At 33.7% G+C, this 20,834-nt stretch overlaps 1 protein-coding gene across 14 annotated transcripts in view; it reads left to right on the top strand.

The window, feature by feature from the left end:
* DMD (dystrophin) overlaps positions 1-20,834 on the top strand; it is a 1,145,450-nt gene that overhangs the window by 428,949 nt on the left and 695,667 nt on the right. For all 14 annotated transcript variants that reach the window (XM_064407380.1, XM_064407383.1, XM_064407377.1 and 11 more), the window contains 3 exons: positions 13,741-13,926; positions 14,592-14,773; positions 18,245-18,395. In XM_064407380.1, coding sequence (XP_064263450.1) covers positions 13,741-13,926; positions 14,592-14,773; positions 18,245-18,395 — 519 coding nt within the window. The remainder of the gene's footprint in view (positions 1-13,740; positions 13,927-14,591; positions 14,774-18,244; positions 18,396-20,834) is intronic.

Here is a 20,834-nt window from a genome sequence, read left to right on the forward strand (position 1 = left end):
TGTTGGTCACTGCTGCCCAAAATTCTTAGGCATCACCTGCTGCTTATCTCCACACATCTGTCTGCTGACCAGCAGTAGCACAGGAGGAAATGCTATGAAGCTGCATCAGGGGAAGTTCAGAGTGCACATGAGGAAAGGGCTCTTCACTGAGAGGATGGTCAGTGGTGGAACTGGCTCCCCAGTGAAGTGGTCATAGCACCAAGCCTGTAAGAGCTCAAGCAGAGCCTGGGTGTTGCTCTTAGTCATGATTTAAGTTTATGTAGCCCTGTGAGGAGCAGTGAGATGGAACCAATCCATCCCAATTTGAGATATTCTATAATTCTCTGATCTACAGGATCTTTCTTCTAGTCAGCATCTTTTCCACCTTATTTCCAAATCCCATTCTCTTCCCTGACACAAATTCTTTTCAGGATGCTGCTTTTTGTCAGCAGGTGATCTTTGCATAGCCATGAGACTGCAGCTTTCCCAGTCTAAACAGTCTCTGGGTAGAAGCGCAACTCATGATGAGCCTCACCAGGAGTGCTTCTGTCTTCTGCCTCTTCAATAATGGCAGGATTTAGAGCATGCTAAACCATGTCTAGACTATTTGTTAGCAAAACTTACAGCCAGTCCCAGCTGCTTGTAGCTGGCAAGTGGCAGGAATCAGCCCAGGAGCTCAGAAGTGCAGTTTCAAGCTTTCAGCTGCCTCTGCTCCAAATATCTTTCCACAGTTACCTAATCCCTGCACAAGTTCCTGTTCACATTCACTAGTGAAGGCGGGGATCTTTCCACCTCTAATGGGTAATGACCATTCTTCAGCTTGTCATAAAAAGTGATTACTTACTGACTTTTCCATCCCTTTTTAACTTTTGCTTGTAATTGGTCTTAAAAAGCATGTGAGAGAAACCTTTATTTTTATGTAAGACTTTATCAACTATAATTTTTTCTTAAAATAGCTGTAAAGCTTGTTTAACAAGGAACTGGAAATGTAACATGGAATGTCCCATGTGATCTGTTAGTGTATTCCTTACTGACAGATAAGAAACAGTAACATGTTTTTCATAAAGGTAAAATTCCTAGATAAATATATCTGCTGTATATTCAGATTGAATCTAGTAACTGAAGGAATTGATAATGTCATAATAATGAGTGTACCTATAACTCATTAAAAATAGTTAACAAGAAAACCATTTTCTAGTAAATAAACTTAATTTGCATTAAAGTGGAAAGTTTCTGTATTTTTCTGATTAGAAACCTGGAAATGTTATACCACTCATTTCCTGATTACATTATTGTTGAATGTATTTTTGAACAGACAACTGTACATACTTTCAAGGACACACTTTTACCTTGACTTTTTTTTCTTACAGGTTATTTTTAGGTGTTTTTAACTAGCTGCAGTGCTATTTTAAGTTCCATCTGTATTTTTATTTGAAAAGCACTTAACAAGAGGGGTTTTTTTTAATTTCATATTTGAGTAGTGATGCAACTGCTTCTTTTTTTAGAAAAGTCTTTTTTAAAAGTTCTAATCTGTACTAAAAATCTGATCTTGCCAAATTTACAACCTTGTTAATGTGAGTGAGAGGATTCACTTAATTTCACTGAACTTTACAGTTTCAAGTATTTTTGCCTCTCATTTTGGAAAGAAACCTCTTTTCTATGGTTGCTAAATAGCTTGATGTTCAAGGCCTACAATAAGATATGTGGGATGTATAACATTTTAAAATGTTATTTTAATTAATTTTGTGCCACTGAGTCTCTTGAACATAAAGTATGTGTAAGGTATGTTAAAGATGGATATAGATGCAGCAAATAAGGACACATTCATTTACTGTGAACATTTTATCTTTTTTTATATCCGTAATATGTAAAATAGTAAATTAGTAAATTTGAATCTCCTTTCTGGCCAGTAGTTATTAAGCAACAGTGCAGAATTTCTTGTATTAGCAGTGGATTTGATGCAAAGGAAGGTCTAGATAAAACATAGGACATGATGTTAATCAAAATCCTTACTGGTAAACAGACTGGTGTTCATTTTTTCCTAATCTGAGAGCTGAAATTGAAGTAATTTGAGGATTGGTACAATTTAAAGTACTTATGCATCCCCATTTCAAACACTTAAGAAAGGCCTTTCACTTTATGCACACATACAAAAAAAAAAAAAAAAAAAAAATCAGCCTGAGATTCAGAAAGCAAGCAATTAACTCTTTGCACTCTTTCATTACACCTGTGAAAACCTCTGAAATGGAAAAAAAAAATGGAACTTATGTCTTTTGAAAAACTTCTCAAATCAACAGGACAGTTTAGCACACAAAAGCAATTTAAAGTATTTTTCTAGAGGTGAAATTACAGCATCATTACAAGCAGCACTGTGGTTAAAATTTTGCTCATCTCTGTATAGCATGTGAACTTCTCAATAGTATGAAGTCTTGCTTCATAATTTTAGATAGTATAACTTTATTTTAAAACTTATTTTATTTATAATTTTTATTACTTAGTAGTTTGTCTAGATTTGACATTATTAAAATTAAAAAGACATCAAAGATGAGATTGTCTGGTTATATGCTATTCTAAAAATATTTTTTGTGTGTCCTGCTGAAAATTATTACCAACATGAGAAAAAAAAAATCCAAACCCCTAATCCAAAGGAAATCCTGCAATATTGATGTAGCAGCAGCATATTTAATTCCTGTGCTCAGAAACAGGAGAGAAAGTTTAGTTTAGAGCCTCCTTGTTTTCAATGGCCTTGCTGGTTCTCATCAATGAGAGAAGCTCCCTTGGCCCCAGCAGTCTTATCCTGTCTTTCTCTGTCTGACATTCTGTGCAGTGTGACAGGATACACTCACTTTAACACACAATGGCTTTCAGAGGATTACCTGCAGTGTTGGTTAAACATACATGGATGTGGTGAAAACATTAATTGTATTTTCCACTTAAAAGCCATTGAGTTTTAATTGCAATACTATTAAATTTCCTGTTGTGTCTCATGTCATCACATGGTTGAATTCTATACAACTAAAATAAAACCAATGAGGGTTTTAAATGAAGATAGCTTTTAAAAAATCTGTGCAGCATATGCATTGTGCCCTTAAAATGCCTGTGCCCAAGTGTAGCTGTAACTGAGGAATTAGCTTTGTGTTTTACTCCAGTAGAAAGTGTCAAGACCTTTGTGAAGAAAGCTTTTGTGCCCCCAGGTGCAGGTAATACTCTTCACTGTAAAATCTAAAATGTTTTTGGTGTGTTACAAATAGTTCTGATTTTGAGAAGTGAAGGGGCAATTAATTCCCCACTCCTATGCAGAGGCAATGCAAGTTTCTGCTTCCAGAACGTCCTCTTGCCCAAATCATTGCTCTGTGTGATAGTGGATAACCATTTTTCTTTTGCCTGTTGTATTTAACAGTACCGTTAGAGTTGTCTGTTTTCAGCATCTGCAGGAAGTGCTGTGATTGTTTATTAGTTCACATTTGTATGGCAGGGACATCTGCATGTTACCTGAAGCAGTGACCTTTGGAAAGGCCAGATTGCTGATCTCTACTGATGATGAAATTCCTGATATCTTTCTTTCCCTCAATGATTTTGATGCAATGGAAGCTGTGTTTTTTAATGTTTGTGTAGAAGACTCTCCCTCTAAGATACTGCAAAATGTATTTTTTAGTTTTGGTCTGCATGTACAGACTTTTGATCCAAGTATAGAAAAGAAAATCTTCTTAGATTTTCCATGTTTATTTCCTACAGAAAAGGCATCTGTCTCTATACACATTAGTATTAAAGAATTTTGCTTTATATTTTTCTAAGATTTATAACTATTTTAATCTATATTATTAATATAGGTATGTTAGTCTGTGGTAATCAGTGGCCTAAGGGAAAAGAAGGAATAAATAATACCTTTTATAAGAAAAATAGATTTGGGATGGACGGTAACAAACAATCTTTTAGATGTTGAAAATTTATTTTAAAATTGCAGTCCTGAAAAAATAATAACACATACCAAAAAGAAAGAACTTCAAAAATATAAAAATTTTATGGAACAGCATGGTTTTTGTACAGAAGGCATTTCTTTTGTTAGGACTTAATTAAGGTGTAGCAATAAAAAATAAATAAATAATAATAAATAATGTAATAAATAAGTCTTAAAAATAGAAAAGGAAATTCTAGTTATTTGACAGTGATGTCATTAGAGCAGAAGCAATAGTAAGTAAACTGTGGATGGTGTAGTGAGGTATCAAATTTTATAAAAGAGATGTATGTTTTAAAAGAGTACAAAATGTAATTTTCCCCTAAAAAAATCAAAGTGATTGCTTGAAAACAGTTGCAATCTCTTATGGAAGTAGTTATAAGAACTTTTTTGCAAGTAATTTGGAAAGCATTAAAAAAAAAAAATTACCTCCTAAGCATGAATAAGAAAAGAATGAAGATCTGGTTTAAGTTAAAGCTTTGCTCCCATTAATGTATAAATATACGTGTGTTTAGAGGAAGCTGAAACCATAAAAAATATAGACAGGTGGGTGTATGATAAGCAAGTTTTATATTTGATGTTTATGTAGGCAGTATTCCAGGTTTATATTTTCCTACCTTCTTTATTTCTGCTGTAATCTTTCTGGATTTCTCTTTGGTATTTGTATCCTATCTAACATAACAATATTTGCAGCTTCTACTAAAAGTGCTTTTTATCTTCATTTGGACTAAATGATAATTGGCTGAAGAACTATTGGTCCAGTATCTTGTTTGTATCAGCTTCTAAATTGCTAATTCCTATATAGTAAGGCTGATATTTCTTCACTCTATAAGTAAAACATTTTCCTAACTTTGCTTTTGAGAGGTATTCTGTTTGGTAGTGTGAAGTGGTTTGTGCTTTATTTGGGGGACAATGCATATCAATTTCAGTTCTGTGGTTTTTTGTGTTTGTTTCTTTAGTTTTGTTTTTTGTTTGGTTGTGTTTTTTTTTTTGTCGAAAATAAAGCAAGTCTAATAATGATTTTTCTCTATTTTGTCTATTTTGTATTCTAAAACGTTCCTAGAGTACCAACAAAAGAATTTTTAAAATAATTCTATTGTCTGTCAAAAACAAACAAAAAATCCAGAAAAGGGAGGGGGATGGGGTGAGATAAGTTCTGAAAACTGATTTATAAAATAAAAAAAAAACATCATGACTGTGTCAGGAGCATCACATACAAAGCAGCAAATTGAGATGCAAGTCAAAGACTCAGTGAGATGAGGGAACTTCCTGGCTTTGGATTTAACAGTAGGATCAAAAAATAAATATTCTACAGCATTTTTTCTATTCTGAAAGGTATTGAGGTATGATAACAATAAATCAATACGTTTGCATAAGTTTTCCCACTTGAATTTCATTTGCCAAATGAATTACCAAGTACAACTCCACAACACAGTATGTCTTGTATGTTATTCCAGCCCCTCAGTGCCATATTGTTCAGTAGGATTACCTTTTTAAAAGTGTCCTCTAGTCTATTTTTAATTGACTACTCCCTTCCAGAATACATTCATTTTCTGTCCAATACCTTCGGTCCTAAAAATTACCTTCAGTATTTCTCTGATCTCATTTTCTTCTATTCACACTCTTAATCACAGTGCTCTTGTGTCTTCTCTACGTCACCAAGGAAATGCTTTCTCTGTTATGCCATGCCATCTTTTGCTACTTCTACTTGTTTCATGGTTCTCCTGTCCATTTTAAATTCAGTCTCAAAATCACTATCTTCTGCAATGAGGGCTTAAACCAAGTTTTAACTCGTTCATCTTCAGCCTCCTAATTTCTAATTTTCTGTTTTAGCTTCTCCTTTCACTCTTTAGCCTTTCTTGGATTTTTTTCCTTTTGTGAATATACATGATGGCAACTGCAATGAATATGCTATTTAATACCTGCATCTTAGAGTCATGCATTATATTTTAGTGAATATGAGTACAGTTATATATGATATGGGGACGGATCCGGTACATAAAAAAGAGAAGTTACTGCTCTCTGTAAGCACTTCAGAAAGTTTTCCATACAGCTTTCAGTATTCCAAAGGGACTTCTTTGTAGTTCCGATTCTTATTTTTTGGAAATATTTTAGTATTTTCTGTATTAATACCCAATTTATAAACCTGAAGCTCTGCATTCAGAAGAGGAGATAAACCCCATTGTGAGATGATTGGTTATCATTTTGACTGAGTCACAGCTTTTGATTTGTTATTCAGAGCATGTAGCTACAAGAAAGGTAATTACACTACAGAATTATTAAAAAAAACCCTAAACATTAAATTACTTGATAATTTTCTGTAACAGCCTTTTGGTTGATTTTTAATTTTAAATTGAAAATATATTCATTGCAGTAGTTTCCATTGAAGAAGGAGAACCTCTTTAACCAAAACTAAAATACATTTTGGGGGAGTTGAAATACAAAACTGCATAAGAGCCATGAATGGGATATTCAGCTTATTCAAGCAAATTTTACTACTGAGATTTTAGATGACATTACAAAACCACCTATTTTAATAATTCTTCCCAACTCTAATAGCACAATTCAACACATGTTGTTGAATACTTTGAAATCTCCAGGACCTCAACCTCAGCTTCACAGAAACTGTATAGTATATCCACTAATTGGCTCTTGCCTCAGAATCTTTATTTCTCAAAAGAAAAAAATATCTTAGAGAGGTATCTTGTTGAAGTTAATTGCTGAGGCTGTTGATGCTTTTGAAAGCATTTTGATATTGCACTATGTGAAAATATAAGAAGAGTTTTGAGGTTAAATATTCTTTTTAATACAGAGGGTCTTTTATGCTATGGCATAACACAGATTTTGCTGACAGCAGTAGCAGAAGAGAGAGATGATAGGGGGGAAAAAAAAGGAAGAAATAACAACTGAATGGGATGCTGAAAAGAGAAGGCTACTTTTTCTTCCAGAATGATAGAACCACATTTATACGTTTTCATATTTGTTTAAACTATAAGACTGTAGAATTCACTATAAAATATATGTGAAAATAGAAAACAAAAAACAACAACAAATAAAACGCCCTAGATTTTTTTCCCTACTTTTCGCTTTTGGCCTGCATTTCTGAAGTCTTAATCTTAAAATCTCCATTTGTATTTTAGCAGGATACCTTTTGATATTTGTTTCTTGATTTGTCTGTTGCCAGAGACAAATGGGGTGCAGTCTATATTTCTATCTCAATCTCCTATACAACATGCTAACAAATAATTTAGTACATTTTTGGAAAATCCATTTGAATTTCTCTTTGCTAAGAAATAATTCACCTCTTTCCATTCAGGTTTTCTGTTTATATGTTTAATAGTTTTTCTCCACATGGAGAAAAATTTTGGAAATACAATTTAGAAAATAGAACATTTTATAGAATGGTTTAAGTTAGAAGAGGTGTTAACGATCTTTAAAGACCTTTAAAATGTCTTAGAGCAGTTTCCTTCAAAGTGGATGTTACTTCAGTCATTACAACATTTTGAATTTGCATTTTAAAAATTAAAATTAAATAAGCATGATCATTGTCAATTCAATCTTGCATATATTTCATGCTACTGAATTATTCTGTGACCACAATTCAAATTTTAAGGTGGTCTGATCATCATTAGTGGCTAAAAGTACCTTTTCCTTTTTTGTCTGTGTGTATGTGACAGCACAAAACACTCTGGGAATTTCTCAAATAACTGAATCTGCCGATCTGGAGTTACATTGTTGGTAGGACTACTGGGAAAAGGCCCCAGACTTATTGACCTGTAATATTTCATCAGGACCCACTTACCATTCACTCTTGGACAGTTCTGAGAAGAGTCATCAGTTAATAATGAATACTTATCCTGGGGTGAAAATTTCACCTTTCTTTATGTAGAGTGGAGTCGTATTTATGTATTATGTAGAGGCCAAATGATCTCACAGTCTACTGCGTGACATGACAGCGCCTGAAATATACTTCCCCTTAAAATGTGCCCAGGTCTTTCATCAGGGAAAGGTTTGAAGAATGGTGGGTAGTCTCACCCCTTCAACAGGAAGAAATCATAATTTTGTTGTAGGTTTATGGTGAAATTAATTCCATTCAGTCACAGTGAGTGACTGAATGGTCAGAGCCATGGTTCTTAAGTGCTTGAATAGGAAGTGCCTTCCTGAGAGAGGCAAATATTGGTGTCTTGTCATCAGCAATGCTACAAACAGCAATACATTTTATGAGCAGCAAGACTCAACAAAATTAAAACCCTTAAGTAAACAGAGGCTGAAAACTTTCCCTGGAGACTTTATGAAAGCAATATGTTTTGATACACTTTGAGTCAAGTAGCTACTAAGCAAAACCTGATTTGATATTTTTCCAAGTACAGGTGTGTTGAAGAAAGCAAGCTGAGGAGAAAAATCTTTCTGCAAAGCACTGACTCACTTGACCGTGTATGCAAAATGAAAAAAAAGTTTCACTTTTTAGAATGTTTGATAATTATGGGCATCTGGCAGCCTTGATTCTTGTCTCTTAAATCTGAGCACCATCTGACCTGTTCTCACTGTTCCCAGTCTTAGTCTCTTCCCCAAGCCAGTTGATTGCAGTTTTTTTCACTGTCTTTAAGCTGTTTTAAGCCAGCTTCTACACCTGAGTTCCCAAGGAGTAACGTTTTGCTTTAATGCCAATAAGTTCTTTGTCTCTTTCAGCCTTTTTTTGTACCAGCTGTACCTGTGTAGAGTAGTTGAAGAAATTCATTTTCTTTTACCGCTTTCCTGTCAATAGTTCCAACCTTTTCCTTCCTTTGTAATGAATGTACTTTCATCAATACTGCCTGCCTCTGCCTTTTCTCCTCAGCATATACATTGCCTAAGCTCCATTGATTTTTAATGACCTAATAATCTGCTGCATCTCAAAACTGCAGTTGCAAGGACAGGTCAATTCATCCAGGTGGAAACATATGCAGTAGAAATGGAACCACAGAGAAAATCAAGTACTAAAAATGTAACTTGTCTCAATTGAGCAAGCAAAACCTGCATTTTTCAGATTTATCATAAGGCCAAACCTGTGTGGATTTTCAGATAAATAGAAAATAAAACAAAACCCATAAAAACATTTCTTACCCAAAATTCATTTACAAAGATGTTTCTAAAATGCTTAATATTTTTTATAAATGGAAGTGCTAGCCTCATTTAGAACAAGGAAATTTTTAATGTTATAATAACAAGCAGTCTGAACCAATTTAGCTTATAAGTTTTATTACCAGAAATGACTGAACTATTCTGTCTGGACTCATCTGTTGAGAAAACATAATCTTGATTATTGAAGAGACCATTTTATCATTTAACATTTTAACAGTCATAATTTTGAAATACAAAGACACATAAAATAGATTTTTTAATGAGAAAGTTGGAGGAACCAAAAGAATAAGCAGTGGTTTCATTCTTAGATGATAGGAGGCATAGTTAGAGAGTGAATAATGTGAACTATTTTCTGAGACTGTAATCCTGCAAAGGGGTGTTCAAAATGAGAAAGGTACTCTGAACTGAAATTTGCCTTTAATAAAAAATGTTTCTTTAAAATTTTATGTCTTTGAGTTTAAAAGCTCTAAATGTCCAGAGCCACATTCTTTATTTTTTACAGTGGGACAGGCAGTTTCTGAAGGAAGGAAATATATAATATAAATAAGAGTACTCAAATGAACCCTAAAGATTTCCTGTAGAACTACTTCTTAAAGCTGCCCAACTAATTTCTAAAACTCACAATCAGTCTTTATGTATTAATAGAAACATTCTTGGAGATTTTGCTAACACACAACTAATCCTTCTCCCTTTGGGAACATCATGCAATAACAGGTGAGTAACAACTTGTCCCCTCGTTTTCTCAGCTTGGAGGGGCTACAAGCTCATGGTATTCTGTTGATCAATTCATATATTTGCTAGGAATAGCTCATTTTTTTTCCAGGCTTCTGAAGGTCAGAGGATTTTTACTTTCACTTACTATACTTTAAATTAAATCTTTAGAATTGCTGGGGTCTTTCAGCCCCCCACACCCAAGCAGAGGATGATGAAGTGTACAGAGATTAAACTCACATTGTTTTATCTTGGTATAATTCATCTATGTGCAACAGAAAGCAAAAGAAAAAAAGCAGTCCAGAGCAATTTTTTTCTTTTTACATCAGTCCATAAGAACAACCAGGATTGTTACATGCAAAAGTGTCTGATAATTTTTCAGAATGGTCTGGGAGATGACTGCCTGACTGATTCCCAGCTATATGTGCTGCAGTGTTCATTAAACCTTTGAATTTCTGTTGTTTTCACTGGTGTTGGTCATCACTTTCCCAAGTATATCAAACCTGGGAGTTCACTGGCTCTGAGAGGGCTTGCCTGCAGAGGGAGGTTGCTGTCCATGACCTGCTGTGGTCCTGGAGAGCTCAACAGGTCTCAATTTAGGACTGCTGCTTCCAGGGTCACAAGACAATTGGCTTTAGTCATAGTAACTTTCCATCTTGGCCACAATTTGGGTCAGGCTGGGTGACAAAACTGTTCCGCTCAGGTTATTTCATTAGTTTAGGAAAGAAAAATGAGTTTCCGAGACTGTTCATTAATAAACAGTTGGCTTATTAGCCAACATAAGCTCATGGGAGTAGACGATATTTGTGATGAGCTCAAGGCCAAGGCTCACATGTATTTCTGAGATGATTGTGCAGCCTGGGGAGGGAGGGAGGGATGCACCACCACAATGAGATTTTGTTGAAGTTTTTGTTCAGTAAATTACTCTCTTTTGCTCTAACTGCAGACAATCAAGTTTGTGTTACATACTCATTATATACCTTATTAAGAATAGGTTTTGATTTAAGAATGAAACTGTATTCATATTTAGGCAGCTTTTTTTTCCCCTAAGAATATCCTTCCTAGCATTATATGGCTATAACAATTTGACTTCAGCCGGTCCTCATTGTTTTTTATTTTCTTTAAAAATATGGTTAGAAACAGCCATAACAACTTACATCAAATATCTATATTATTAACTTTATTATGAGATTATCCTATCTGTGTAGTATATGCAACACCTTAAAATTCTATTTTTTCTTACTTAGGAATTTAAATGAGATTTCATATAAATTCATAAACAAGAACACTCACAGGTTGTGCTGTTTGGATGCCTACCAATATGATTTATAAGAATCAGAGGTTTCTCTTCCTATGTGGATTTCTTATGTTTGTCTTATGTGGATTATTTCATTTTGGGAATATTCTTACTGCTGCAGGATCTGCACACTTAAATTTGGGGTTTATTAAGGGATGAATAATTGGTATAATAATCTTTGAAACATTTCTTTAGTTTTGATTTTTGATACAAAGAGTGTGCCATAAGTGTTAGGTCAGTGTTCTGCCCTAATGTGTTCTGTGTTTCATGTTCCATTTGCAGCTAATTCCATGGGTTTGATATCTGTTTTTCATTCAATATGCAGGATAAGCAAGGATGGCCAGTTAACTTTTGGAGAGAAAACAACACTGACAGAAGTAGTAGAAATGAGATATAAAGCATTTATATGTATTTTTGACAAGTCAAAAAACCACAGTTGCCTCCAAGGAGTGTTTTTTTATCCTTGAAGACATTTTGCAGTGTTACAGCTTTAGAATTCTATACTTATGTATTTTTCTTCCAGTCTTTTTCTGTTTCCCTTATGTCAGAAAACAGCCTTTTTTTCTTTTTTTTCCTGATTTAGAACACAATTTGAAATACCTGTCTAGAAACTCTTTTTGTTTCTATTTTTATTAGAATCTTTTTTGTTTTTAAACTTTTTCAAGATCTCAAAACAGATCTGAAATTAGTTTAGGCACCATTTTTTTTCCATAGGTCATGATTCCAAGATTTTTCAGTTATATGTTAGCATAAGAGAAAGCAGAGAAAGTTCTGATCATTAGGAAAAGTTATACTTAGTAGTTGTTCCTCAGAAAAAGTGTTTTGGGAGTCTTAGTTAAGCACTTGTCATACATGAGGCAATTTGGTGTCTGATCTAGAGGAAGAAGGATTGTCAGATGAAGAATTTTCAAACAAATTCAGACAACATAGATTATCCCAAATATCTACAAATATGATAACCCTAACCTCAGTCAGCTGTTAAAGCATTTTTTAACACTGTAACAGGTATGGATATATAGCATGAAGTATTGCTACGGAAAGAAAAAAACCTATTTCCTGTGAAAAGCACCGATCAAGTTTTCTCCACTTTTCGCAGTGGAGAAAAATATATCTTGCTGCAGAAATGTGATGTGTATTGTATTGTATATTATTTGAAATCTAGAATTACACACAGGTGAAAAATTAATTTGTGCTGAAGGGATAATGCCGACCATTTTCTGTGTTTCGTTATTTATGTTTCTGTTAATATAGTACTTCCTTTTAACCAAAGAAAATTAAGGTGAAAAAAAAACAAACCCCAAGCACAACCCACACTATAAAGTTCATCAGATTTCCAAGCCTGCTTTTCCTGATGAGGATTCAGTTACTGACTGTTGTCTTTCTCACACCAGTGGTGATCATCATGACTTTTACCTAGCCTAATCCATATTTAAGGGTCTGCATAAATTTCATACGATCTTCATTCAGAAATGCATAGATCTAAATTTTAATAGATCTATGAATTTCTGGATGAAGCTGTTGTTGGAAAGATTGAACATTTCATTTTTAATTATTACATTGCAAGCATTTCGCTTCCTGAAATCAGCTCACTTGGTTGAGCTATAATCCCATATGGGCCATTCATGTAAGAGTTGGGCTCGATGATCCTCTGGGTCCTTTCCAACTCAGAGCCTACTGTGTTCCTGCTTGTGGTTCTAGTGATAAACTTTAACTTTCAGTTCTAAACTGCAATGAAAGGCTTTATCAGCTGCTTTGAGCATTTTATTGGCACAAATTTGTCAGTAGGAACAATTTTTGCCAACTATAAAAACATTAAGTGCCTTGGTATAATTTTTTTTTTTTATGGAAGAATAAGCATGTTTATATAGTTTGTTTTTAAATTAAATTCCTGACAAACTAGCCGAACTTGTTCAGAACTTTTTGAAAAACATATGGGATGGTATCTTCTGTATCAAATGCATTTTTTGCTTCTCTTCTGTCCTTGTTTTCTACTGTTATACTAATCAATAAGTACTTGTTGATTTCTCTTGACTTTAAATAGTAGACCAGAAATGGGATTTCTGTTCTCATAAGAGACTTGGCTTCTAAAAAATGATTATGAGGTTGGCCTTTGCAGAAAAGAGAAATCAACAGTCATACACTTCTGCTTGGTTTTAAAAAGTTACGATTTCGCATGAGTTTTTGAGCTTTTCCAGCTTCCTAGAACAGTTTTCACAAAAATATGTCTGTGGATTGCTCAAGCCTAGCATTGCATGTAGCGTGAAGGTTTGTTGGTTTGGGTTTTTTAAATGTCATGTTTTCCCTAGGTTCTCTGCAAAGTCAGAAAGTAACTTGCTGCTTTTTTTGCATATATCATTTTATGAGCTTCTGTGGTAAATACCTCTTTAAATATGTGGCAAATATTATTTTCATTATTCACTATTCAGAACACTTGATAGGGATTTTGAATAACAGTGTGAAATATCTAACTAAACATGATGGTTTTTAAAATTTTCTTCTATCTTAACTGATCTTGATCAGTTAACTGATTCTGTATTGCAAAATACGTTCACACATTCCATGTATTAGCCATCTGATTTTTTTTTTTTAAGAATACAATGGTATTCCATTTATTTCTTTGTAGAACTGTCTGAGCAGATGCCATTTTCATTGCTCTTACAATTTTGGTTTTGATCAGTTTTTAGCAAGTGTTGAAGAAAAGAAGTTTAGCACCGTGCGGATGGGGGCTGGAGATCTTGAAAACTACCAAACTGCTTTAGAAGAAGTACTCACGTGGCTTCTCTCTGCTGAAGATGCATTACAAGCACAAGGAGATATATCCAGTGATGTAGAAGTTGTTAAAGAACAGTTTCATACCCATGAGGTATATGTTTATACTAGTCTTTTGAAATGTATTTATTTTATTCTATTCTCTTTGATTTTTTGGGGGGAGATTTGTTTTGGTTTTTATTAATTTTGATTTGGAGAATGTAAACTGGAGACTCTGCCCTGGAGTCATAGAATTTTTTAGGTTGGAAGCAACCCTTAAGATCCTCAAGTCCAACCCTTAACCTAGCACTGCCAAATCCACCACTAAATGCTCCTAAATGCTGCATCTACAGATCTAAGGATGGTGACTCAACAGCTTCCCTGGAAGCCCATTCCAGTGTTTGAGAACATTCAGCGGAGATGATTTTTTTCCCTAAAATCCAATCTAAACATCCTCTGGTACAACTGGAGGCCATTTCCTCTCATCCTATCATTTGTTACTATACCCACCTCTTTGCAACCTTCTTTCAGGTAGTTGCAGAGATCAGTAAGGGCACCCTGCAGCCTTTTCTTCTCTTGACTAAACAACTTTTTGCCCTTTGAAGAAAATGAAAATGTTTATTTCCAGTTTATGTTACAAATTTTGGTGAGGGGTTGAAAAAATTGAAACCACGGTTGAAAATCATGTTGGCAAAACAGTGCAATGCTGTTCTTTCATTTCAAAGAATGCAACTGAAAACTGATTTTTAAAAAATTTTCTTTTATTTTTTTAATTTTCAGGGGTTTATGATGGAGTTAACAGCTCACCAAGGACGTGTTGGTAATGTTTTGCAAGTTGGAAGTCAACTTCTATCAACTGGAAAACTTTCAGATGAGGAAGAGAATGAAATCCAAGAACAAATGAATCTGCTTAATTCTCGTTGGGAAAGTCTCAGGGTAGCAAGTATGGAAAAACAAAGCAAGTGAGTGTTATGTCAGGTGTTATCAGACCATATAATAATAAATAAATTAATTAATTATTTTTGACTGAAACAATCCTGAACTTGACTAACAGTTGGGATTTTCTTTTACTTCATTGTGAACAAAACTCCATCTTGTATCTTTTTAAACCTGAAATTTGATGTGCAGTGATTTTGAGCCTTGCATGTTGTTTGGAGCCTGGAAGCCGTATAAAGCAGCAACTACCAACTTGGACACAGATAACACTTTAACCAAAATTTGCATCACCTACCTCACCTTTTTCCATTTGTTTCAACAAATAAAAGTGTTGCACTATGTTGAACAACATAGGAGAGAACCTCTGCAAAGATAAAAAAAGAAAAAGCAAAACAAATCTTTTAGGGCCTCTAAAACACAATCCCATTAAAAGAATAAATAAGAGCTTAGCTTTCCTGGAAATATTGCCATGGTTTTATTGGAGTGCAAATTACACTATTTAAATAAAGGGTAAGACCTGTAGTTTAAAGTTGAATTAAAAGTAGAAATTACTTATTCAATATTCACAATAATCTTTGGAGATTATTATTATTAATATATCTGATGTTGAAATTTTGATTTACATAGTGCCATCTGGGATAAGAAATTCCATAAATGTAAGAGCTTGTGATTGTGCCACAAGGGGAGTAATTTGGTTTACGGGATACAGAGATAAAGTATATATTTTCTTACTTTCTTCATAAATATATATTGAACATATTCAGTTATTCATCTTGCTCCTCTTTAAGCTTTTTCCAGTTTTACCTTACCTATTGGAGTTGAGGGGTTTGCCCATTACATTAAAAAGCGAACTGTGATTTTCAGCAATTGCTCTCTTTCTTCCAGTATCTTCTTAGCAATTCCAAACATTTGTGCTACTGAGTACTGAGAATGTTTCTTTTATTCTGTCTTCCTTTAACTATAAAATTGTTTCTGGGTTTCAGATATTTCAACCTAACTTATTCCGGTCCTAGTATTTTTTTGATAGAAAAATCTATTATGCTTTTATTGGCCATACTTATTTTCATTTAAATCAACACATGCAAGTAGCTATGTCTCTGAGTGGTACTTTGTCTGCTTAAAATGTCCTCTAACACCAGTTAAACCCATCTCTCAGCTGCAGCTGTAGGTCATTCCTTGGAGAATTGAATGGCCTAGTGTCTTCTAAATGTAGGTCATATTTGGGTAATATGAGTTCAGTAGAAGGCATAAAATAATAAGGGCTTCACAGAGAGTGTTGTGCTACTATTTGATTTTCTATTAAAAAAAAAAAAAATCTGTGATAAACTCAATGAGATTTGGGATAGGCCAAGAGAAAATTTCTCAGTAGTGATATACCTAGATATAGTTAATTCTGGCCTTTTGGTCAAACCACTGTGTTTCAAGAAACTGGCTGGATGATTATAAAAAGCTTTCATATCACAATATAATATATTTCTGGGTTTTTATACATAATTTAAACTCTCAGGATCCATTTTCTACTTCAGCTTAAAGCACAATTTTCTGAGCACATTGCTATAATCTTATCCTTAAGGCAACAGTGACACATTTAGCCAAACAGGGATGATTTTTGTGAAGATGAGAACAGCAAGGCTGTCTGACCTCTGTAATGGTAATAGGAAGTGTGAAAAAAGGTACCACACTTTACAGCACAGGGAAAACAAAAGCAAGCAATAAACAAGGCCAGGAGGAAGATATACTGATAAAGATGCTATAAAAATGAAAGGGTCTTAGAAAAAGTGATTTAGGAGGTCAGAATGTCAGAGGAAGTTTGGAACACAACAATACCTTTGTGTAAAAGCAGCACAGATTGGATTTCTCATATATTCAGTATGTATTGGAATGATTTGACTCTTCTAATAGGCAGTGTACTAACATGCTGAAGTAAAACTGTCTTTTTTTCTTCTTTTTTTTTTTCTTTTCTTTTTTTTTTAAATTTCTTCCTCCTGGTCTTTCCTAAACAGAATTCTCTATAGTAAAACATCTCAGTGATAAATATGCCACTGTAGAGAAAAACAATGCAATTTATCACTTTATATAGAGTTCAACGACTTTTAAAACACATTCAATTCAATTAAAAGTTGTGGGGTTTTTTTAATTTGAAACTTATAAAAGCCATACTATAAACAAAGGTTTTGACTATCTCCTGAAGTATATAAATAGATACTAAACTCTCATATCCGATGTTTATAAAAGTATTTTGAAAACAAGGAAGTAGCTGGTGAATGGTAAGAAAGAAGAAACATTCTTTTGCTTAGGACTAAACTGTGATTATGTTTTGTGATTATTTAATTTTTAAGTTTATCCATATTACTACAGAATAATGTCAATATTATGTATAATAAGTGTTTTATTATTTTCTTAAATTTAGTTTACTGCAACAGGTTTTCTGTACAGTTTATTCAATTTAATGCTAAGAGGAATATATCCAGGAAGAAGCATTGTACTTTATAATAGCTTAGTTTAGAATATCAAGACAATAAAATACACAGTTGAAAGTGAAGGACTCAGATCTGAGATCCCTAATCCCTTGTAAAACATGGGCTTTATTGAAACAGGGTATCATCTTTTTGTACTTTATCTGTAATTAATAGAGAGATTAGGATGGAAACAGTATTATATGAGTCCACTGGTGGTTTCAATCTTTAAAATATGATTTCTAGTTTAAAAGAAATAAAAAGAGAAAAAAATCTGAAATCCTAGACTGCTGTTGATGAAGATTTTGTTTAGGAAAGTTTAGAGAGTTTCTAAAGAGGCAAGTGTAAGTAGAAATCTGTAATGGGTTTTGGGCAGGTCGTTTTGGATCTATCTATACAATTTGATTTGGCAAAACTGAAGTATTTTCTGGTTAATTTTGGAGTATTTTCCATTGAATAACTGAAAATATAGATTTTTTTTTTTCTATTTAATATCCTAAATTAGAGGAAGCCTGGTAAGGTCAGATGTTGGAGCAGTCTTCAAAGTACTTGTAGTGGATAAAACAAGATTTAAAAAAACAGACTGTAGAAATTTTGAATTCCAAGTCTAATAGAAATGCAACTGGAATACAAACCTTTAACAGATGAAATATTATATGATGTAGTCAGTTCCTAAAGAAAAAGCTTCAAAACAATTTGTCTAAATCAAAACTATTTAAAAAAAATCAGTTACCTTCTCCATAGAACCATAGAATGTGCTGGGTTGGAAGGGATCCATAGGGGTCATAGAGTTCAACTCCTGGCCCTGCACAGACACCCCAACAGTCACCCCATGTGCCTGAGAGAATTCCCCAAACACTTGAGCTCTGTCAGCCTGGTGCTCTAACCACTGCCCTGGGGAGCCTGTTCCCCTTCCAAAGCATATATTTCTATTCTGCCTTCAAATGTAACCTTGTGAAAATCTGTTAGTGTATGAGGCAGACGTTTCTGCATGTTGTTTTCTTCACTTTAAATTTTAATTATTTTTTCTTTGTTTTACAGTTTACATAAAATCCTAATGGATCTGCAGAATCAGCAGCTAGCCCAGCTAGCTGATTGGCTGACAAAAACAGAGGAAAGGACAAAGAAAACTGATTTGGAGCCCTTAGGTCCAGATCTAGAGGACCTAAAGCGCCAAATAGAAGAGCATAAGGTATGCTGTGATGTGCTTCCAAAGGCATAAAAACCAAATTGGGTGTTTGACATTTTAAAATCTCTACTCTTGCCATTAGAGCATAGCAAATATGAAATCTTGGTTTAATATTTATTGTTCTATACAGTTAACAAGCTTTTGTAGACTTACTTTATCACATATGTGAGTTTTATTCTGATATTAAAAAAAAAAATTGCTTTCTTTTTATATATAGGCAATATACTGGAATACGCATGGCAACTATAACATCTTTTCATTATGTTACAATGAAAATGTATCAGGTTTTTTAACACTTGTGTATTCTTCTTTTTGCATCTTGCTTTTTTCACTTACATGTTGTAGCAGCAATGATGCAGTTGTCGGACCACATAATATTGTTAGGACTCCAGAGATCCTGAATATAAATTTGCACTGAACATATATTATGCCTGTAAAATGCACTACTGTCTAGCAGTGGAAAATACTTTTTGGTAATATAATGAAACAACAACAACAAGAAAAACAACCAACCAAACCCAGGACTAGAATATAAGATGGAATTTTGCCATTTTTTTCCACATTACATATGGGTAATTTTAATTGGAAGAATTAAGAACTAAAAAGAGAGAGAGGATAGTTGGTGTAATAGATTGATTAAATTTACTGGATTAGATTGCCTTGTTTCATATTAATTTAGATTTTATAATAACTTGGTATATGTGTCTATAGCACATGATGATGATAAGGAAGCATAGAAATATATAGAAAACAGAGGTTGTTTGTGAGATGGTGGAGATTTAATATGACGACCTGTCAATGTCTCTGCATCAATGGCTCAAAGCAGTTCCTTGCCATGGTATCTTGAGAGATTTTAAAACTTGATGCTTCTTGGCCTGTGTCAGTGTTAATCCAGGTTTTAGAGGGAAGATTGTCCTGAAAAATAATTCAAACTGAAATCAGCTTTTACAGTTATTTTAAAAAGAGGTCAAAAGCTGCAAAAGACTTCATGATGCACTTGTGTGTTAAAGATGATTTCTTTGCATTCTGATTAAGGAGTGCTACTGAAGAAGAATACAAATTCTGCAGCTCCTGCTGCTGTTGGTATTGTCTGTGCTTGCCCTGTGAGGAGACAATGCATTTCAGTATGTGAGTTTGCTAGCTAAGGACATTTTCTGACATTACATTTTGTTTTCAAAAAAGACAGAAGGTAATTATGAAATGGTAATCAGAGAAAGAAACATGAAAGATTTTGAATACATCAGTACTAAGACTTGAATAACTTTACTCCTATTTCTATGCATTTTATGCTTGAATACTAACATAAAATGTAGTACCTTTATTTATGCAATCTCTTTAAGTTGCTTTTTTCTAATACTGAAAAAAATATGTATTTAGTTTGTATTTGGAGATTCTGAGTGAAGATATGCAGAAATCTCTTTTCCACATGCTTGTTCTTCACTGTGGTGTCTGAAGTTAGTTAACGTTATTATTTATGTGTATTACTTTTGGAATCTGTTTCACGTGCAAAAGGGAATTTTGCTAGAAATGCTGGAAATAAAATGGTTTGGATTTAATTTTAATTACATTAGTATTCATCTATCCCTTGTGTTATTCAGGAGTCAAAGAACAGGGTTTTCCATTCTTTCAGTTACTGAGAGAAAGTGTCATATAATTTTCTTGTATTTTACATACAACAAAGCTACCTCCTATAGCAAGGGTTAAAACAGTGGACTTTTAATAGGACATTTATTGCTTCATTATTAAACAAGCAAATAAAAAAGCAAAACCCAACACTCTTCATATTTTCTCTTAGTCTCAAATGAGTCTGGTTGCATCAGAAAACAATATTTTGTAAATTCCTAAGAGGAACCAAAAGTTTGAAGATAGAAAATGCAATCATCATTTCAAATTAAACAGACCAGCAAACATGTTAGGTTTGGCTTGTTGTCATCTTGCCTCTGTCTCCTTTTTACCCTTATAATTTTGCCTTCCTCTCTTTACCTGTTCATTAGTAGGTACTTTTCACTCATTTATTTAATGTTATGTATCCCCCTTTGACTTATGATTTCCATACATTTCTTTATTCTATGTATTTTAAGATGATGTTGCAAAATATTGGTCTTGAGTTCTTGTGACTGATGCTTCAGTTTCTCTGCTGGGACATATTTAAAAAAAAAAAAAAAAACAAAACCCCCCCCCCAAAAAACAAAACAAAACACTAATGTGTATTGGGGATGGCAGCCAACAATCAGACCAGAGAAAGAACATAACATTCTTCCCATCATGCTGCTTAGGTCCAAAATATATGAGGTTGTTATCTTGATAGTACTGAAAATTTTATGAGCGGACTGCAGTGGTGAAGAAGAAAATTTTGTGTCATTAGGAAGTTACAGAATTCTGGTAAGAAATCTGGCATAATCAATATATTTTGGAAGATTAGTTAAACATTTCAGTAATTTT

This window comes from Passer domesticus, chromosome 2 (genome assembly GCF_036417665.1).
Source record: "Passer domesticus isolate bPasDom1 chromosome 2, bPasDom1.hap1, whole genome shotgun sequence".
Classification (NCBI taxonomy): Eukaryota; Metazoa; Chordata; class Aves; order Passeriformes; family Passeridae; genus Passer; species Passer domesticus.